Genomic DNA, 17,090 nt, shown 5'->3' with positions numbered 1-17,090 from the left:
AAAGATTAACTGATTGGATTTTGGGGTCAAAGGCTTGACCTTGAGGACGGCATCAGAGTTTCTATTGGTTTGCGGTCATATCAAATTTTTATTGCTGAATACAATGCAAAAATATTGCATTTTAGCTCCATCAAAAAAAAAAAAAAAGTAATTTGATTGTGAACCCAATCCCACTTCTGTACTAATGTACCAGTACTGTACTTTAAAAAGTGTGAAGAGCTCTGAATGTAATACTTTTGGGACATTTCGAAAATATTTGAACATGAAATTGCCATTCATTTTCTGGCTTTATTTTTACTGTTTTGCAGAAGATGAGACAACCCTGCCTTCTGTCCCTGCCCTTGTTCAACCTTCCTCGTCACCTTCGTCTCCGACCACATCTCTTCCCCCAACTACAATTGCAACAGCTACGGGAAACCAGATGACTCCAGAGGTAATGAAATGTTCTTGTCATGTACCAATCATATTGATGAACGATTGCGGTTATTCGTTTAAAAAAAATGCAGTATAGACGTTTCGTGGTGAATGTACATTCTGCTTTGTGAAATACCGCATCGTGTACAACATAATGTGTAACTCTGTTTGATGTATTTCAAGGAATTTGTATAGTCCTGTTTTGTACTTTTTGCTACAATCTGCACCGATGTCTGGAGAAGTTGGGGTCAAAGGCTTGACTCTTGAGGACGGCATCAGAGTCCTGTTCTGTTTTGTACTTTTTGCTACAATCTGCACCGATGTCTGGAGAAGTCAACCTGGCTGGGTATGTTTGAGGGAAGAAGCGGAAGAGACAGCCCTTGTATGTGCCGGATTAAGGGGTTAAGACTCAAACCAAGCTGTCACTGTCAGAGCTTCAGGAAGTTGTGCACGATATCTTTGGAGAAATCTGATCGTGAATATCACCAGAAGACGGCCACAACATGACTGACCTGGATAACTAGACTGCCATAAAGGCCAAAAATCGGAACTTGCACCATGTTGCTTTTATCGACATAATGATTCCATTTTGCAAGTGTTTTGTCAAACTCGTTCCACCATTTAAAAAAATTAATCTACAAAAACAGTTGACGACAGTTTGGTACTCTGGGTATTGGTTAATCACCACAAACGGGAGCATCGTTAATGCATCATATTTGAAATTTGTGACTTTAGTACAAACTCCTTTTTCTTTTTACTGGATCGATATTGTTGTGGAAATGACTCCTAATGGATAATATATCCTGAGTATAACTATTTATTTCTTAGTACACTGGAACCCCACTATAACGAACACCAGTATTACGAACTTCCAGATATAACGAACGAACTTCCTGTCCCCCGCATATTTAATGAGATTCTATTGTTCAACGTAAGGCAAATCAATATTGCTACACCGTCCCGTAAACGCAAGATCTTGTCAGTTGAAGACAAGCTCCGTATCATTGATCGTCTCAGTCTTGGTGAGAAAGCAGCAAACCTTTCCAGAGAATACGGCATTCCTAAGAGCAGCATATCAACGTTCAAAGGAAAGGAAAAGGAGTTACGGGAATTTGTCCACGTAAGATTATGGGTGGACGTCGATGAAGACGTTCCCGTGACCAGTTCGATGACAGATGAAGAAATTATCGCCTCCGTTCGTGAAACAACACTGCAGTGTGACATCGAAAGTGACTCTGATGACACCAATGAACCATCCAGTCGACAGCAACCGACAGTCGGTTTGAAGGGCAACCAGTCGACAGCATTAAAGTTTTACAGCTCCGTCAGCTATTATCTTATGCATGCAAAGAAAACGCCACCTCCAAGAGTAAACAATCCAAGATTACCAGTTTCTTCACGCAGTAAATTGAACATTCGGTGAATATTACATGTACTTGAACATTTTATTTATACATGAACTTTTAAACAATGACACAACAGCAATGCTTTTTAAAGTTTTTTATTCGTACAATCGAACAATAAAATGTACATGAATGAACAATACAAAGAGTTTGTTGTTTGGCATATGAATAGGTGTGATAGTATGGTGATTCGTACATTATTCAGTATTACGAACACTTCAAAATAACGAACTTTTTTTATGTCTCCCGAGCAGTTCGTTATATCGGGGTTACAGTGTATGTGTTTTATATAAGCATAAAGTAATTAAATGTAATATCACATATGTGTTGCACTATTACATTTAGAAAGGCAACGTGAACATTCCATAATGTCTGTGTCTAGACTTATCAACCTCTTTTGTCCAGTTGTCATATCCTGAACCCAAAATTGTTGGTACTGTAATGTTTTTTGATGGATTCATGAACTATTGGGGTCCGAGATGCGGAATCACTCAGATGCCATCGTGGCATCTTTGGGCAACTCTCAGAATTTGCATAAATCCAAGATGGCTGTCACCCAATGTTGGTGAAATGAAAAAATTGACATAACTTTTGATTGGAACATGCTAGAAGAATGATTTGAGTGTCTAGGTGTGGATTCATTTTAGTTTTGAGTGGCGGATTCATTTCTCATGTTTCATGAATGGTCTGGGTTAATGACCAAGCAAGGAATAGATCAAAACTCCCCTCTCATGTCTGCACCACCATTTGTATTTTGTCTCTTGATTGATGCTTCACCTTCACATCCTGATACAATTCTGACAACAATGGATTACTTCTAAAAGGTCATGAAGGAACTCTGTATGTCCACTGTGCACCTTTCGCATGCAGTTGTATATGGTCGTCCAACAAGGGAAGTAGTCACATCTTGAGAGGTGGAAAAACGTAATTTTACATCCTGGCAGAATGCATATGCTCATGTCGTTCCTCGGGTGCATCGGAACTCTGATGAATGGATCTGGTCTGGAAGTGCTTTTGGGAGCAGCCTACAGGGGTGTAAACAACAAACAACAACATGCATTTTAAAGGCCATTTTCCCTACTAGAGCGGGGGTTAGCCTTGCGGTCCACACGACAATCTTCTCCATTTTGCCCTATTTTCTGAATCTCTCCTTGCTAACCCCCTTGCCCGCATGTGTAACCAGTAATGTGTAACCAGTATGCTAAACGGTAAGAACTGGCCACCTACAATGCGTGCCTTGAGTACAGCATATATGGAGTTGTTGAGGGACTGTCTCAGTGGAGGAAAGCACTCGATCGAAGAGCTTGCAGCATACCTAGAGGAGGCTCAGAAGTATCCCACTGGCCGGTTGTGGATGGATAGCCTAATCAAGCCAACCATCATCGCCCTTGAGCTCCTTAGAGCGGAGCGTGAAGGAGATCTGTTGCTTCAGGAGTTCTGCCGCTACCTCATGATACCATATTTCTTTGCGGCTGGTCATTTCCACTATGGCCATTACATGACTTGGTATGAGATAGAAATGAGGACCTCTCTTCCAGATGAAGCAAAGTAAATCTGGAGGCAGGGCTGTTTGTTTGTAGGGATAAAGAGGGTGTGTGGAACAGCCTGCCTATGGATCAATTCTGGGTTTAAACCTATATTCGCTATGGGAAGTCAAAGGGTGGCCTAGTTTGGCTGATTCTGTCTGCCGAGCAGGTGGCTTGTTGGATTCTGTCGTACCCCCTCTGCAAAAAAAGTCACCCATGCCTTCGATTCCATGTAACAGGCTGAGGAGATGTCTGCATCTACCACAAGGCATATACATAAGGAAGAGGGCACAAAATGACGAAAGTTGGACAGTGACAATCACAAACGGGTGGCAGATGAGCTGTCAAAGCACTCGCATCCCCTGTCGATAGTCAACAGAGCTCAACATTGTAAATGGCTGATCATGAATATCACCATCATAAGTCGTTCAATGTTGCCGACGCTTTGGCGATCGGACAAGCTATGGCACACTGCACACAGCTTCAAAGAATCCCTCCCAGAGGGTTTTCACAACCCTATCAAGAAGAAAGTGAAAACACTTGAAGCCCTGAAAAAGTGTGTCAATATCGGGTCAAAGACAGCATATGACATTGAACTTCTGTTCAGCCACCTGTTGGTCCTTGGCCAGACGCGAAACATCAGCCTTGGATGTATCTTCACCTACAAGCTGTATGGAGTCCCACCAGTGGTTTTGGATGACAATGGCTTCCTCCGCAAAGGTAACAAGTCGAATCTTGTCAGGCAACTCACCATCGCATGCAAGCCAAGGGAGGCAGATGTAGTGATTGCGGATGTGCAGCAGCTTCTATACCACAATTTTTTTTTTTTTTTTTTTTTTTTTTTTTGTATACAAGGTCGAGGCTCGTGAAAGAGCGAACATTAATTAATCACACAGAAAGACAAACCGACACATAAAACATATAACATAGGGAGCGGTAGACAAGATGGGGAGAGAGGGGGAAGGACACAAACACAACATTTGAGAGCAGGGACCGAGAGACATGGAGACATCGAGAGATCTGAGAGAGGGCGAGGGCTTTGGGGGGGGGCGTGGGAAGGGGGCGGTGGGAGAGGTATAAAACATATGGACACTGCCAGGACTTCCAGGAAAGAAGTTGGAATTTCAAACAAGGTGGATCTGGGGTGAATTAGCGGGGGTAGAAAAGATCAAGGTTTTGGATGGGGGAAGATAAGAGATGGTGGTGAACAGCTGTTTTAAAGACCTGGAGGGAGGAGTGGGATTGAAGGGAGTGAGGGAGTTTGTTCCAGAGGCGGGAGAAAAGAGGAATGAAAGAGTGAAGGTAGAGCAGAGAGCCGAGATTTCGGCAGTTTAACCATCAGAGGGTTGCTGGCAGATCTTGTGCGACCTGTAGGAATATTTGGGGGACAGAGCACAGAGAGAGCTGGGGGTGCAAGGCCGGAGAGGAGTCGGTAGAAGACAGAAAGACCACCTACCTGCCTGCGGTGAGTGAGTGAAAGGCCCTCAGAGATAGCTTCATCGCGGGAGATTCCAATAATTCTGAAAGCTTTGGTTTCAACAGCGTGAAGCCGAGCTAGGTGTGAGGCAGGAGCACCGGCCCATAGGGGAGAACAGTATTCCATTGAGCTGCGGATGAAAGCCTTGTATGTGGTGAGGAGCTCAGGTGTGCCGAGGAAGGACTTCGCACGACGGAGGATGCCCAGTCGGCGACTGGCTTTGGAGGCCAGCTTGGAAATGTGGTTTTCCCAAGAAAGATCATGGCAGATAGTGAGACCCAAAATCTTGAGCGACAGAACTTCTTGGAGAGGATTGTTGAGAAAGTAGATGGGAGGGTTGTCCAGTCGATCTTTTCGGAGAGACATAGTAAGAGTGTGAGATTTGTCAGGATTGAAAGACATGTTCCACTTGTTTGACCAGTCTGTGATTTTGTCCAGGTCTTCAGAGAGTGAGGAGGCAGCAGACTGCCGATCTGAGGGAAGAGGAATGGAGCGGCAGAGAGTGGAGTCATCAGCAAAGAGATAGAGAGGATTTTCGAGAGAGTCAGAGAGATCATTGATGAAGACCAGAAAAAGCACGGGGCCCAGAACACTGCCTTGGGGAACTCCAGCCTGAACAGGAAGAGGAGATGAGAGAAACCCATTCAGGGCCACACGTTGACGACGACTAGAGAGGAAGTCCGCCAGCCATGCGTGGAGATTTCCATGGATACCAAAGGAGGAGAGTTTGGTGAGCAGAGCGGGGTGCCAGACCGTGTCGAAGGCACGTGATATGTCGAGGGAGACAGCTCTAATTTCCTGTTTGGCATTGAGGACCTCCATCCATTGTTGAGACAGCAGAAGCAGCATGTCCAGAGTAGAGTGACCTGGTCTGAAACCAAATTGATGATCAGAGATCAAGCCATTGGAGAAGAGGAAAGATTTCATATCCGAAGCAATGATGGATTCCATGACTTTGCTGATAATTGGGAGAAGGCTGATTGGTCTGTAGTTGCTAGGATCTGTTTTTGCACCTTTTTTGTGCAAAGCGGTGATGTTGGCTGATTTCCAAGCAGATGGCAGTTGACCTTGAGCAAAAGAGAGGGTGAAGAGAACAGAGAGAGGGTGAGATAGAGCAGCAGAGCAGGATTTTAGGACCCGTGGGCTGATGCCGTCGGGTCCAGTTGCAGAATCAGAGTCGAGGGTTGACAGAAACTTTTCCACCTTGTCAGGAGGAAAGGACACGGAGTCCAGGAGCAGCAGGGTACGACTGGGTATGGTGGGTACAGAGAGGGATGGGTTTGGGACACAAGATTTAGAGGCAAACACAGAGTTGAGGCATTCAGCTTTTTCACGTGCGGAGTCAGCTGTGTAGCCGTTTGAGGTAAGGGAGGGGATGGAGGGGGAACAAACACCAGAAACGGATTTGACCAGACGCCACCAGGATTTGGAAGAGGGAGACAGATAAGAGAGTTCGGTCTTGAGAATGGAGAGATATTGTTTCCTGGCTCTCCTGAGGGTGGACACACACTTGTTTCGGGCTTTGTGAAAGGAAATGAGATTTCCTTCCGTTGGATTTGCTTTCCAGGAGACGAAGGCAAGTTGTTTCTGGGCAACAGCCTCACCACAAGATTCCGTGTACCATGGACGGGAGGAAGGGTATGACAACTGAAGACGAGATGGGATAAATCTGTGCATGAGAGAGAGCAATTTACTTTGGAAGAATTCCCAGGATGAGTTGATGTCAGAGGTGGTAGAGATGGGAGACCAGTCCAGATGATTGATGGCTGCTTGAAGACCGTGCCAGTTGGCCTGAGTGAAATGCCAGACTCGTCGACGCTGAGCAGGCTCCCTGAGGATGGTCAGAGAGATGTCCACTTTAACAAGGACATGATCAGATGATCCGATCGGAGCAGAAGAAGAGCAGCAGACATTTTCAGGGAAGTTAGTCATAACCAAGTCCAGAAGAGAAGATGTTCCGTTGACTGAGATCCGGGTCGGGAAATTGACAGATTGTGTCAGTCCCAGTGAGTCGCAGAAGTCCTTTGCTGAGGAGCCATGGCTGGTGAGAGAGGTACCCACACCCAGCCAACTGGCATGATGACAGTTGAAATCACCACATATGAGGAAGAGAGAGTTGGGATGAGTAGATAGAAGTTGGTCCATATCATCAGACAGCGAGATGTAGATGGAGTCATCACTGTTTGGTGGACGGTACAACACACATATGAACAAGAGGTGGGAGCGAAGGGGAAGCCGTAGCCAGAGGTATTCCTGGGGGTGAGGTGGAGAGAGTGCAGTGCAGGGCGAGTGAGGAAGAGAGTTTTTGATAAAGATAGCAACCCCGCCTCCAGGACGAGGCTCAGGTCTATCATACCGGAGGAGGGAGTAGCCCGGGAGAGATACTATGGAATCAGAGACATCATAAAGGAGGAAAGTTTCTGTTAAGCAGATCACGTCTGGTTTGACAGAAGCAACCTGTATGGAGAGATCAGTTAAGTTTGAACGAAGGCCCCGGATGTTTGAGGTCCATACCGTTAATGAAGAGGAAGGGGGAGCATCAGATACAGAACAGGGGGGAGGAGGGGTAGGGTAAGATGTGGAAGAGGTGGAAGAGGTAGGGAGAGCTGTTGAAGGTGTGTCAGAGATTTCAGAATAGCTCGGAGAAAGGGAAGGATGGGGCGGACAAAAGGTTTGATGGTGATTGGGTGAGCCACAATGAGGTGTTATTTGAGGAGGGGGAAGAGCGAGGCAGAAGGTTGGGGGAGATGGAGGTGAGAGTTTGAAGGGGGAAGAAGCGGGGAGGACGCTTTGAGGAGGGGGAGTGAGAGGGGGGAAATTGAGAAGCAATGAGGGTGGGGAGATTTGAAGGGGAGGGGTGAGGGGGAAGTTTGGGAGGGAAGGGGCAAGGGGAGGGATTTGAAAGGGATGGGATATGGGGGAGATTTGGAGGGGAGGGTTGAGGCAGGAGTCTAGGAGGGGAGGGGCGAGGGGGCGTCTTGGCGGGGAGGGGTGAGGGGGTCGTTTAGGAGGGAGGGGGCAAGGGGGGAGATTTGAAAGGGATGGGTGATGGGGAAGATTTGGAGGGGAGGGGTGATGGGGAAGATTTGGAGGGGAGGGGTTATGGGGAAGATTTGGAGGGGAGGGGTGAGATTGGATTTTTGAAAGTGTACGATTTATGGGAAACGAACATTTATTGCAAAATGAGTTGCTTGTGACCTTCGAGTTAAAAATACGTTTAAGGACGCTGGATGGAGGATGGAGTGCAGGAGAGTTTAGGGAATGTAGAAAAAAGGCACTATAGGAGATGGATATTTTTTTTGGGATGAATTGATTTGGTGAGCAAGTCGAAAGCAGCCTTTTAAAGAAGAAGAAGAAAAAGGTGTTATAAAATATGACGGAATACATAACTTGAGGGGAAAGTGTAAACATTGAAGGTTAATGAGTGAAAACTATCTGGGGAAATGGGGGAGAAACACGTGGTCGAAGAACGAACGAACGAATAAGAATGAATAAACGAATGATAACAGAGAAGGAAAATGCTTTTTTTTTTTTTTTTTTTTTTTTTTTTTTTTTTTTTTGAGTTGAGATTTACACAAGGAAGTAGGTAGGCTATGGGTGAAAAGCCTGGGAATACAGAGAACGAAAGTTATTGGATCACAAAAGACGGACCGCTGAGATAAAAAACAAAGCCTCAAGGTTGTACAGTGCACACTGTACAAGGCCTCAAGACACGACACGGCAAACAGACGATCAATTTATGAAAGATAAACACCGAGAAACAACCAAAGTTGCACACAATAACTTCACACACCGAAAGATAAATACAGTTTCGACAAAATACAATTGTGAACAGACTTAACTTCGAAAAACGTGGAGACCGTGTGGAGCTTCGAAAATCCCTGCCGCCGTCTCCAAGATCTCGCGAGAGTCAATACCACAGTCAATACCACAATACCACATTGTTTGGCCCTGTGGAGTCGGGTGGTTCTTAGGCAAAGGCAGGGTGGTTTTAGAATTTTTGAATAAGGCAAATTGAGGTAAAACTTCTGCATGTGAAATATTTTTTCAATACATCAAGTTTTATGGGTTTCACAGTGACTCATCGTTGCCAGCCACTCATTGTTGCCCGATAAGCGTTGATTTCCTGCAATCAGGAAACCTTTATTTTCTTTTCTTTTTTTGTATACTGAATCGAGGCTCGTGAAAGAGCTAACAAAGAGCTCTTGCGATGTTCTGTCACAACTTGAAGCAGATACTGGGTTTGCTGTTCATCCCTTGTCAGAAGATGATTGTACTCTTCAATGAGAGCAACTGCATACACCAGAGTACAGCTGTACTGTATTCAATTAACTTAAAAACAACTTCAAAATGTGTAGTACAAAGCAAGGTCATAAGTAAACCGGTCAAAATCACAAGTATAGCAGTGGCGAATAAATAATCAACTCCAAACATTTATGTGAGCCAACTATGTGAAATTTTATAAGTGTTAGGAGCATGGCTTTTCTAACTTTCATTTCGAGGAACCATCCTACTGTGGAGGTAACGTCTCAATGCTGCAAGGATGAGCAGATGACTCCTGCAATACAGCCAGATTGCTACTGTGCTCGTTACCTTCGACCGGTGTCTCGGTGAAGATGAGAGGCCACAATGAGATGGTACTGCTTCAAGCATGACCTACAACCTGACACCGACTTCTCTTCCTGCTGGAGATGTCATCATGAAGAGCAAATTCAATTAGGACTCATGCTTGTTCTGCATGTGACCTCGGGACGAAGGTGTTGATGATTGGCGAGGACGAGGGGTTTCTTGACCATGAAGAGGCTGACGTCCGCATGGTAAGCTACATTCTGAAGGCTGCTTATGAAGGAAAGCTCGTCATTCATATCCTCAGTGACTACACAGATGTGTTTGTCATTCTCATCTACTTTGTATGGAAATACAGCATCGCATGCCTCGTTCTAATGGAGAGATGGGATGGAAGCATGCTCAGCATCACCCAAATTGCTAAGATGTTAGGAGAGAAGTCAGGGCACATTCTTGGCATGCATGCGTTGACCAGTTGTGACACTGTTTCCTATCTGTATTACAAAGGAAAAGTCACCGCGTTCAAGAAACTCATGACTGCAGACTTTCCCAAGCTGTACAATGTTCTGGGCGAGGAGACTGCGACAAAAGCAGAGTTGCATGAGACGGGAACAGCGTTCTTCTTTGCGCTCTATGGTCTGCCCAACAGCACGCGTATGAATGCGGCGAGGTACGCAATTTTCTTTGAAGAAGGGCAAGTCTCCACAAATTAAAGCACTGCCTCCGATGGATCATATGCTGAGGGCTCATCTGCAGTTGATGCTCTGGAAGGCAGCAGACAAGCAAAGTTCCCCTCCCCTTCAGATCACCAGCTTTGGCTGGGGAATCGTGAATGGTGTGCCATATCCGGTCACCACCACAGGACGAGTATATGGGGTTGATGGATATTGTTAGTTGCCAGTGCAGAGCCTAAGGGGAAGGCATGCGCACAGGCTAATTGCAGCTGCTTCAAGGCTAATCTACCTTGCTCCAGTTACTGTCTCTGCTCTGCTTCTGATGTCACAACCTTGTCACAACCGGAAGTAGAAAAAGAGCATTTACATGGGGAGAAAGAGTAGGAGGAAGGGGAGAATCATCCTTCTAGCATGTTCCAATCAAAAGTTTTGTCCATTTTTATATTTCACCCATATCAGGTGACAGCCATCTTGGATTTATGCAAATTCTGAGAGTTGCCCAAAGATGCCGAGCTGGCATCTGATTGATTCCGCATCTGGGAGACCCCTATGGTTCATCAATCCATCAAAAAACCTTACAGTACCAACAATTTCCGGATCCACACTAGTGATTGTAAACAGTGGGTACTGGACTACTTTGCCACCATTTATTTAATGTTTTTGTCCTCTGTTATCTGTCTAAATGTTTCTCTTTAAAGTGCTCACTCGGCCATGCAGCGCAAGTCTGGCAGGAAAATGAACAAGTGCCGTCAAACAGCAGTTGATTCTCCTCAGCTAATGGTACTGTCGTTAAGGCTTGGGGTGCTGCTGTGCGAGCTCGCGGTCCTGCCGTGGGGACTCAGGGTGCTGCTGTTGCGCCAGAGTCGTCCCGCCCACCATGCTGATCAACGGCCAATGGCCAGTGAGGAGAAGGGTATGGGCCTCATCAAAGGCGACATGCCTGGAGTGTTGCCTTATTCATGGGACGACAAGCTGTGTCAAAGACTGCAGGAAAAAAGTTCTGTGTCACGCCTCACCAAACAAGCTGCGTCCTTTTCATTCCCTTCAGCTGGCAGCACGGAACGAACGTCTAGTCTTCCACTGCGACCGAGACATCTTGTCAGGCTCTGTCTACCTCAAGTTTGCCCGACATTATTCATTGTTTTGTGAATTTCCCCACGTCTATCTTACCAAGTGTTTGATGAGCCAAATTAAGTTGGGATAATTAAGAATCTCCTGATCGTTCGTTGGCATCATGGATCGTATCGGTGTGGGTTATTTTATTGCTGGTTGTCATTTTTTTGTGCAATGCTTCATTCTTGAATCCTTCCCCCATACAATTTGCTTGTTAATAAACATACCTGGTCTCATGGTGAATTCCATTTGTTTTGGCTGATGATTGGAATTTTTGCAGGAAGTACCCAATTTTGAGGTGCCATTAAATATTTTCGTCGCTTTGATGAAGAGTGAGTGGCAAGGACCGTAGATTGTCTCACAGTATCACTATATCTGGTGCTTGGCACACTCGAGTAGAAATGTTATTTTTAATCGCTCCATTATTTCATCTCTCCCTGTTCTTCTTTCTCCAGCAAATGGCTTTGGCCGTCCGTTTAGCCACCTTGCAGGCACGAGTGCTGGCTGCCGCACCTTCCGTTTTACGACCCTCGGCCCCGATCACCTCGACCGCAGCCTCTCGTCCCATTCACGGGGAAAAACGAAAGCTGCTGTGGCAAGGTCCCAAAGAAGGAGTGAGTTTTGCACGTTCACCTTCACTCTTCTCTTTTGCCACATCCATGGAAAGTTTTTATTTTTATTGTGAGGAAGTTAAAGATTTTGTCATTCTCAGTCGATTTGTTGTTTTCTTTGGAACCGAAAAGGAGAAATCGAGCGGCACGGAATTCTGGGGGAAACTACATTTTGGAAGCAAAGAACAAGATGTGAAATTTCGAAAGCTCATGGGGATGACAGGACAGGTAAGATTCACAGTTAAACACTTGTACAAAAAGCACAAACATCCTATGTTCTATTACATCCTGTTTTATCGTTTTAGTGCCGCCCTCCTCTTTTATTCATATAGCAGAGCAAAGATCATGGATCAAGTGTCGAGCCAGATGCAGAAACTGGTGATACTGGTACAGGGGAAGTTGGGGAACAGACAAGAGACATTGGAGAAAGTGGAGAAGCTTGGCGAAAACAAGAGGAAGTGTTCCGCTCGCTGGATGCGCAGTACGCTGCAGCTCGAGCTCACACACATGGCAATAGAGGAACTGGATTGGGTTTTGCGTCTCGTTTTTCCCTTAGCTAGCAAGCTCATCCATCATTGTGCTACATCAGCTCCACCATTCCCTCCTGTTTCGTTTTCCTTCTCCCGCACTCACCATTTCCCTCAATGTGCCACATCAGCACTCCCTCCATTCGTTCCTCTCCCCAACAACGTTGTCATACACTCTCATCATCTTTGCCCTTAGAGACAGTTTATGCCTCCTGTATGTCCTTTTAAATTCAAATACGCCCTTTCTAGGTGTGTGCTCTTTTTTTTTTTGTTGTCTTTTACTTATTTTCTCTTTGTAAATAATCTGAACAATAAATACCAACAAAAGTTTCTGGCACTTTTATTTGATGAAATTGCAGCAATTGACAACTAATCACACAAAGTATAGAGACAGTAAGGAAGTATACAGGAGAAATCTAGGTTGGAACGTTTACAGGTGGAGTAATCCCATGGAGTTACAGTACACAAGATCAAGATTTTTGTTTTGTTTTGTCTTTTTGTTTTGATTTTGTCAATCTTGTGTAAAAATCTTCAGCTTTGCTGAAGTGCCATGGCTGGTAAAAGGCGCCAACACCCAGCCAATTGGCATGGTGACAATTGAAATTGTGCAGTAAATTGGTTGTTCTAGCCGAATCACTAATCATATTGTTACAGCCGTCAGAAGCGTCGTAGTGACCTGGTTCAAATCGGGTATTTGAGACTTCCCTGCCCGTCCCACCAAAGCGACCACAACAGTCGACCACTTTGAGACTTCCCTGCCAGATCTGTGTCTGCAGGCCACGGGAGTCCCAAAGCAGCCCAGTGTTGCGGCGGATGATAGGCGTCACGTGACTGGATCTAACTTAGGCCGAGCAACCTAAGCCACGTGATGAGGTGTGATAAGTAACTTTGATAAGTGGTGACGGGTCGATCAAACCACGAAATGAATCCACTACAACAGCCAGAATTCATCCGAGACCACGTCAAGTTGATTTAACGAGCAATAAATGATGGCATGGGGGAAGGAAACAAAATAAGCAATTAACAATCGGCAACAAAACCCAGAAACCCACTTCCGAATATATACGCCTTTGAAATCAACGAAAGAATGGGAAGCCTAAATTATTTAATGCCTTATCTGGGCCCACATTCGTACCATGATGGAGAGGACAGAGGGGTCTTGACAAGACAGAAAAGTGTTAATGGACAAACCCCGTGAGTTCTGACAATCGAAGTCCTGTCCGCTCCTGACCCACTGTGGAGGAGAGGGAGAGGCGTGACACTGGTGGGGTGAGGAGCGGCTCGGTTAGGTGAGGCATGCTTTCTGTCGCAGCCTCTGGCTTGGCGTCTCCAGGTTTCTCTTCCCAGATCTTTCTCACCCTCACCTTTTATAAGCTCGGCTACACACGTCAGCAATGATGCTTCACCCCTCCCCTCTCACTCACCATTGGCCGCCATTCAGCTTGGTGGGTGGAGCGACCCCTTCGCAACCCGCAGCCTGATGGTTTTGGTGCTGCTGGGTCAGTGTTGATTGTGGAGCCGGCTTCCCCCCCCCCCCCCCCCTAAAATTGGGTCTGGCGTCCTGTCAAAGCGCCAAAAACTACACATTTATGACAGATTACAGGGGTGAGAATGGTAAACATGGGGTCAAAAGGATTGTCAATTTTAGACACAGACTTTGCGACAGGTGGATGAAGTGTAACTCGACATTTAAGCAACGCGTATCTAATATCGCATTTAATTACCTTACGCTTCCTTGAGACATTCACTCAAATGAAATAACTATGCTATATCAATTACTATGCTATATCAACTATGCTATATTCTAATTTATAATTTCTAGCCCACCAGGAGTCTTACACAACATCTTCTGAGCTCATTTGGTGATTTTTTTTTTTTTCCAATCGGATTCCTAGCGATTTTCTTATGGATTTTGCATCCTTTGCATCTATCTATAATTCCAGTAATCTCTGTGTGTATGTTTGTATGTTTGTATGTTTGTATGTATGTATGTATGTATGTATGTTTGTCTGTGACCGCTGTTTCTCGACAACTACCGGTCCGATATACTTTAAACTTGCCAGGTATATTGCTGGGGACCCGAGGATGTGCCTTTTCAAGGTTTCATATTAATCGGAGAAGTAGTTACCGAGCTATGGCGATTTAGCCGTTCGCCGTTCGCTTTGGCGTTGCGAATGGACCAAACCATTTCATGTAAATAGAGGGGGGGGGGGGGGTTCTGTGGTCGTTGCGAATGGACCAAACCATTTCATGTAAATAGAGGGGGGGGGGGGGGGGGATTGTCACCGTACTCGCAAGCCGTTCGCCGTTCGCTTTGGCGTTGCGAATGGACCAAACCATTTCATGTAAATAGAGGGGGGGGATATAATTTTAGATATATATATAGTACGGGCATATATATAGTACGGGCATGCCCTAGTATGTTCAATTCAGACTACCTTTCCTCTTGTCCATCTCGGTCAAGATCATTTGGATCGTGTGTCAGTCGGTGTTATTTGTATCGGCTTTCTATAAAATAAAATAAAACCACCTTTAGAGGCCATTTTTCCCCGCAAGCAGGGGTTGGCCTTTTTCGGGAACCGTGGTTGTTGTTTTTCGGTCCCCTTTTTGAAGCAATGTTTTACGGCCGGATGCCCTTCCTGACGCCAACCCTTTTTGCCGCCTTTAACGACAAGCAGGGAATTACCAGTGAACTGGTACTCAATTTGCCGACCTCGGAAGGATGAACAGGCTGAGTCAACCCCCCTGGCGTTAATTCAGCGATTGACCGGGATTCGAACCCAGGATCCTAGGATCCTAAGCCGGCACCCTAGCCGCTAGCCCAACACCAGGGATTCTATCTAGGCAGGCTTTCTATCTTACATAATAATCACCTGTTACATGACATGATATGACTTAACCTGTAACATCAGCTTTCTCCAAGCTGTTAGGATCAATGTCTCCATTACATGAAGTAATCTTCTGTCTCCATGTCCACCTTGCATCTGTTGGTAAATCATCAAAATACTTCGATAACCCCATCGCAAGAACTCAGCAAGAAAGAGCAATCAGAGATTGCAAACCCTTGCCAGGATGTATTTTCAGTGGTTTTTAAGCCTTTTGTGTTAAAACAAATATGGCGGCCGAATCACCGATGACGTCATCATTATTATTTTTCCCCCTCTAATTTATTGCTAGATTATGCTCAAGAAATTTCATCTTCATTGGATGAAGTGTTGTACTTGTCAAATTATGACGTCATAATAGAGGCACCAATGACCATCATTAACAGATGTTATTCCACATGGAGTTCTTTACAATGAGCCGTGTCTCAATAATTTTATATTCAGCGCTTTCAGAAACAGGTGCAAATTTTTTCAATTTTTCCAAGATGGCGGCCGAACCACTTGACATATGACGTCATAATTATCATTTTAAAAATTCTACAGGTGGAGTTGCACCTATGGTGAAAATTTCCTGTCAATCGGAACAACGGTTACATATAAAATCATATTTATTCTGTGCGGACAAACAGACAGACAAACAAACGGTCGCAAATGCGATACCCTCTCATCAGGCGAGGGTAATTGTGGACCATTCCAGCAGACGTGGCGGAGAAGCATTTTGTTTCGACCCCACAATGCAGAGTGGTGACCTTACGTCATTGCAACCCTCCAAAAGTGCAGAGTACACAGCAAGACGTGGGTTTGAAAGCAGTGACGTCACACGCTAGTCACGCCCACCAGCTGCATTGCAGACAAGTGTGGGTTGGTGGCTGCAAGTGGGTGAAAACAAGACCGAAAGCCTAACAATGGTGTAGCCGAGCTCGTTTGATACTTTAGTTGAATATGACAGTATCACCTGGATGGGGATACCAGTTAGCAGGTAGCAAACGTTCCTGCGCCACCTTCCGTCGAACGTCAGGCATTGGCAGCACGTTCTCCATATTTTCATTCCAAGTGACGAGCGTTCCCATAGCAACGCAGTGTTTGACCCCGCCCCCTCTCTTCATTGGTTACCTTCTGCCTACACCGTTATGAAATGACGTCACTGACTGGAATTTTTCCGGTAAAGCAACAACTCCAACAGCGAAATAAAGTGTGCTGTTCTCATTCGCTTTGTGCGTCATTGCTGGTGTAACGCTACCACGTGACCTGAACTATCATGCCATGATCTGTTTCCCACGATCTTATTATGCTTTCTTTGTCATCAATTTGATGATTCTTCACGATAATTGAAATCCGGTGAAGATATGCTTACGTGACTGTGACATCGTAATGACGTCACCATTTCCCATCCAGGATTGGTCAGTTTTCATAGCGGCTCATCACGAGTACCTATTTGTTTCACTTTCACCTCATTTATTCGGCAAGCTTCCTCTTCATTTTCAGTCGGACCTGCGACGGAACGTTTCATTTAACGACCAATATGTCCACCAATATATTACGTCACAAACGCGACACCTCGACAACCTGGACTCAAAAACTCGATGCTATTTTGTGATTGTACATTGGGGCTGTTCATGAAGACAGTTTTGTCTGCGCATAAAGACAACTGAAACGTCATCACTGCGGATGATGATCACTCGATCCTTGGAATAATGCGGCTCAAACGCTTTAGTGCTTGAGCTTCATCTAGATTCGACGAGATCTGGGCAGAATATGAAATAAAAGCAAACCAAATAGTACTCATTTATTAAATCCAAACTTTATGACAATAGCTTGCAATTTTTTTCTGATAATTTAAGGCAGGCCAACGACCTGGAAGTGATAGTACGGATCACGTGACCCAACTGAGGTC

The 17,090-nt window shown here is 45.2% G+C and overlaps 1 protein-coding gene across 10 annotated transcripts in view; it reads left to right on the top strand.

Moving 5' to 3' along the window:
• The window catches only part of LOC137412902 (uncharacterized), a 68,862-nt gene extending 56,221 nt beyond the window's left edge, over positions 1-12,641 (top strand). For 4 of the 10 annotated variants that reach the window (XM_078780714.1, XM_068098236.2, XM_078780719.1 and 1 more), the window contains exons 9-12: positions 309-433; positions 11,629-11,787; positions 11,917-12,012; positions 12,120-12,641. In XM_078780714.1, the coding sequence (XP_078636840.1) occupies positions 309-433; positions 11,629-11,787; positions 11,917-12,012; positions 12,120-12,344 (605 nt within the window). In that variant the 3' untranslated portion in view covers positions 12,345-12,641. Of the gene's footprint in view, positions 1-308; positions 434-11,628; positions 11,788-11,916; positions 12,013-12,089 lie in introns of all 10 variants that reach the window. The other 6 variants (XM_068098237.2, XM_068098235.2, XM_078780718.1 and 3 more) reach the window with 2 other exon arrangements.
• The last annotated feature ends 4,449 nt before the right edge of the window (positions 12,642-17,090 follow it).

This window comes from Myxine glutinosa, chromosome 6 (genome assembly GCF_964187855.1).
Source record: "Myxine glutinosa chromosome 6, kmMyxGlut1.1, whole genome shotgun sequence".
Lineage (NCBI taxonomy): Eukaryota > Metazoa > Chordata > Myxini > Myxiniformes > Myxinidae > Myxine > Myxine glutinosa.
The sequence above is the reverse complement of the archived record's forward strand: the minus strand, read 5'-3'. Positions and strand labels throughout refer to the sequence as shown.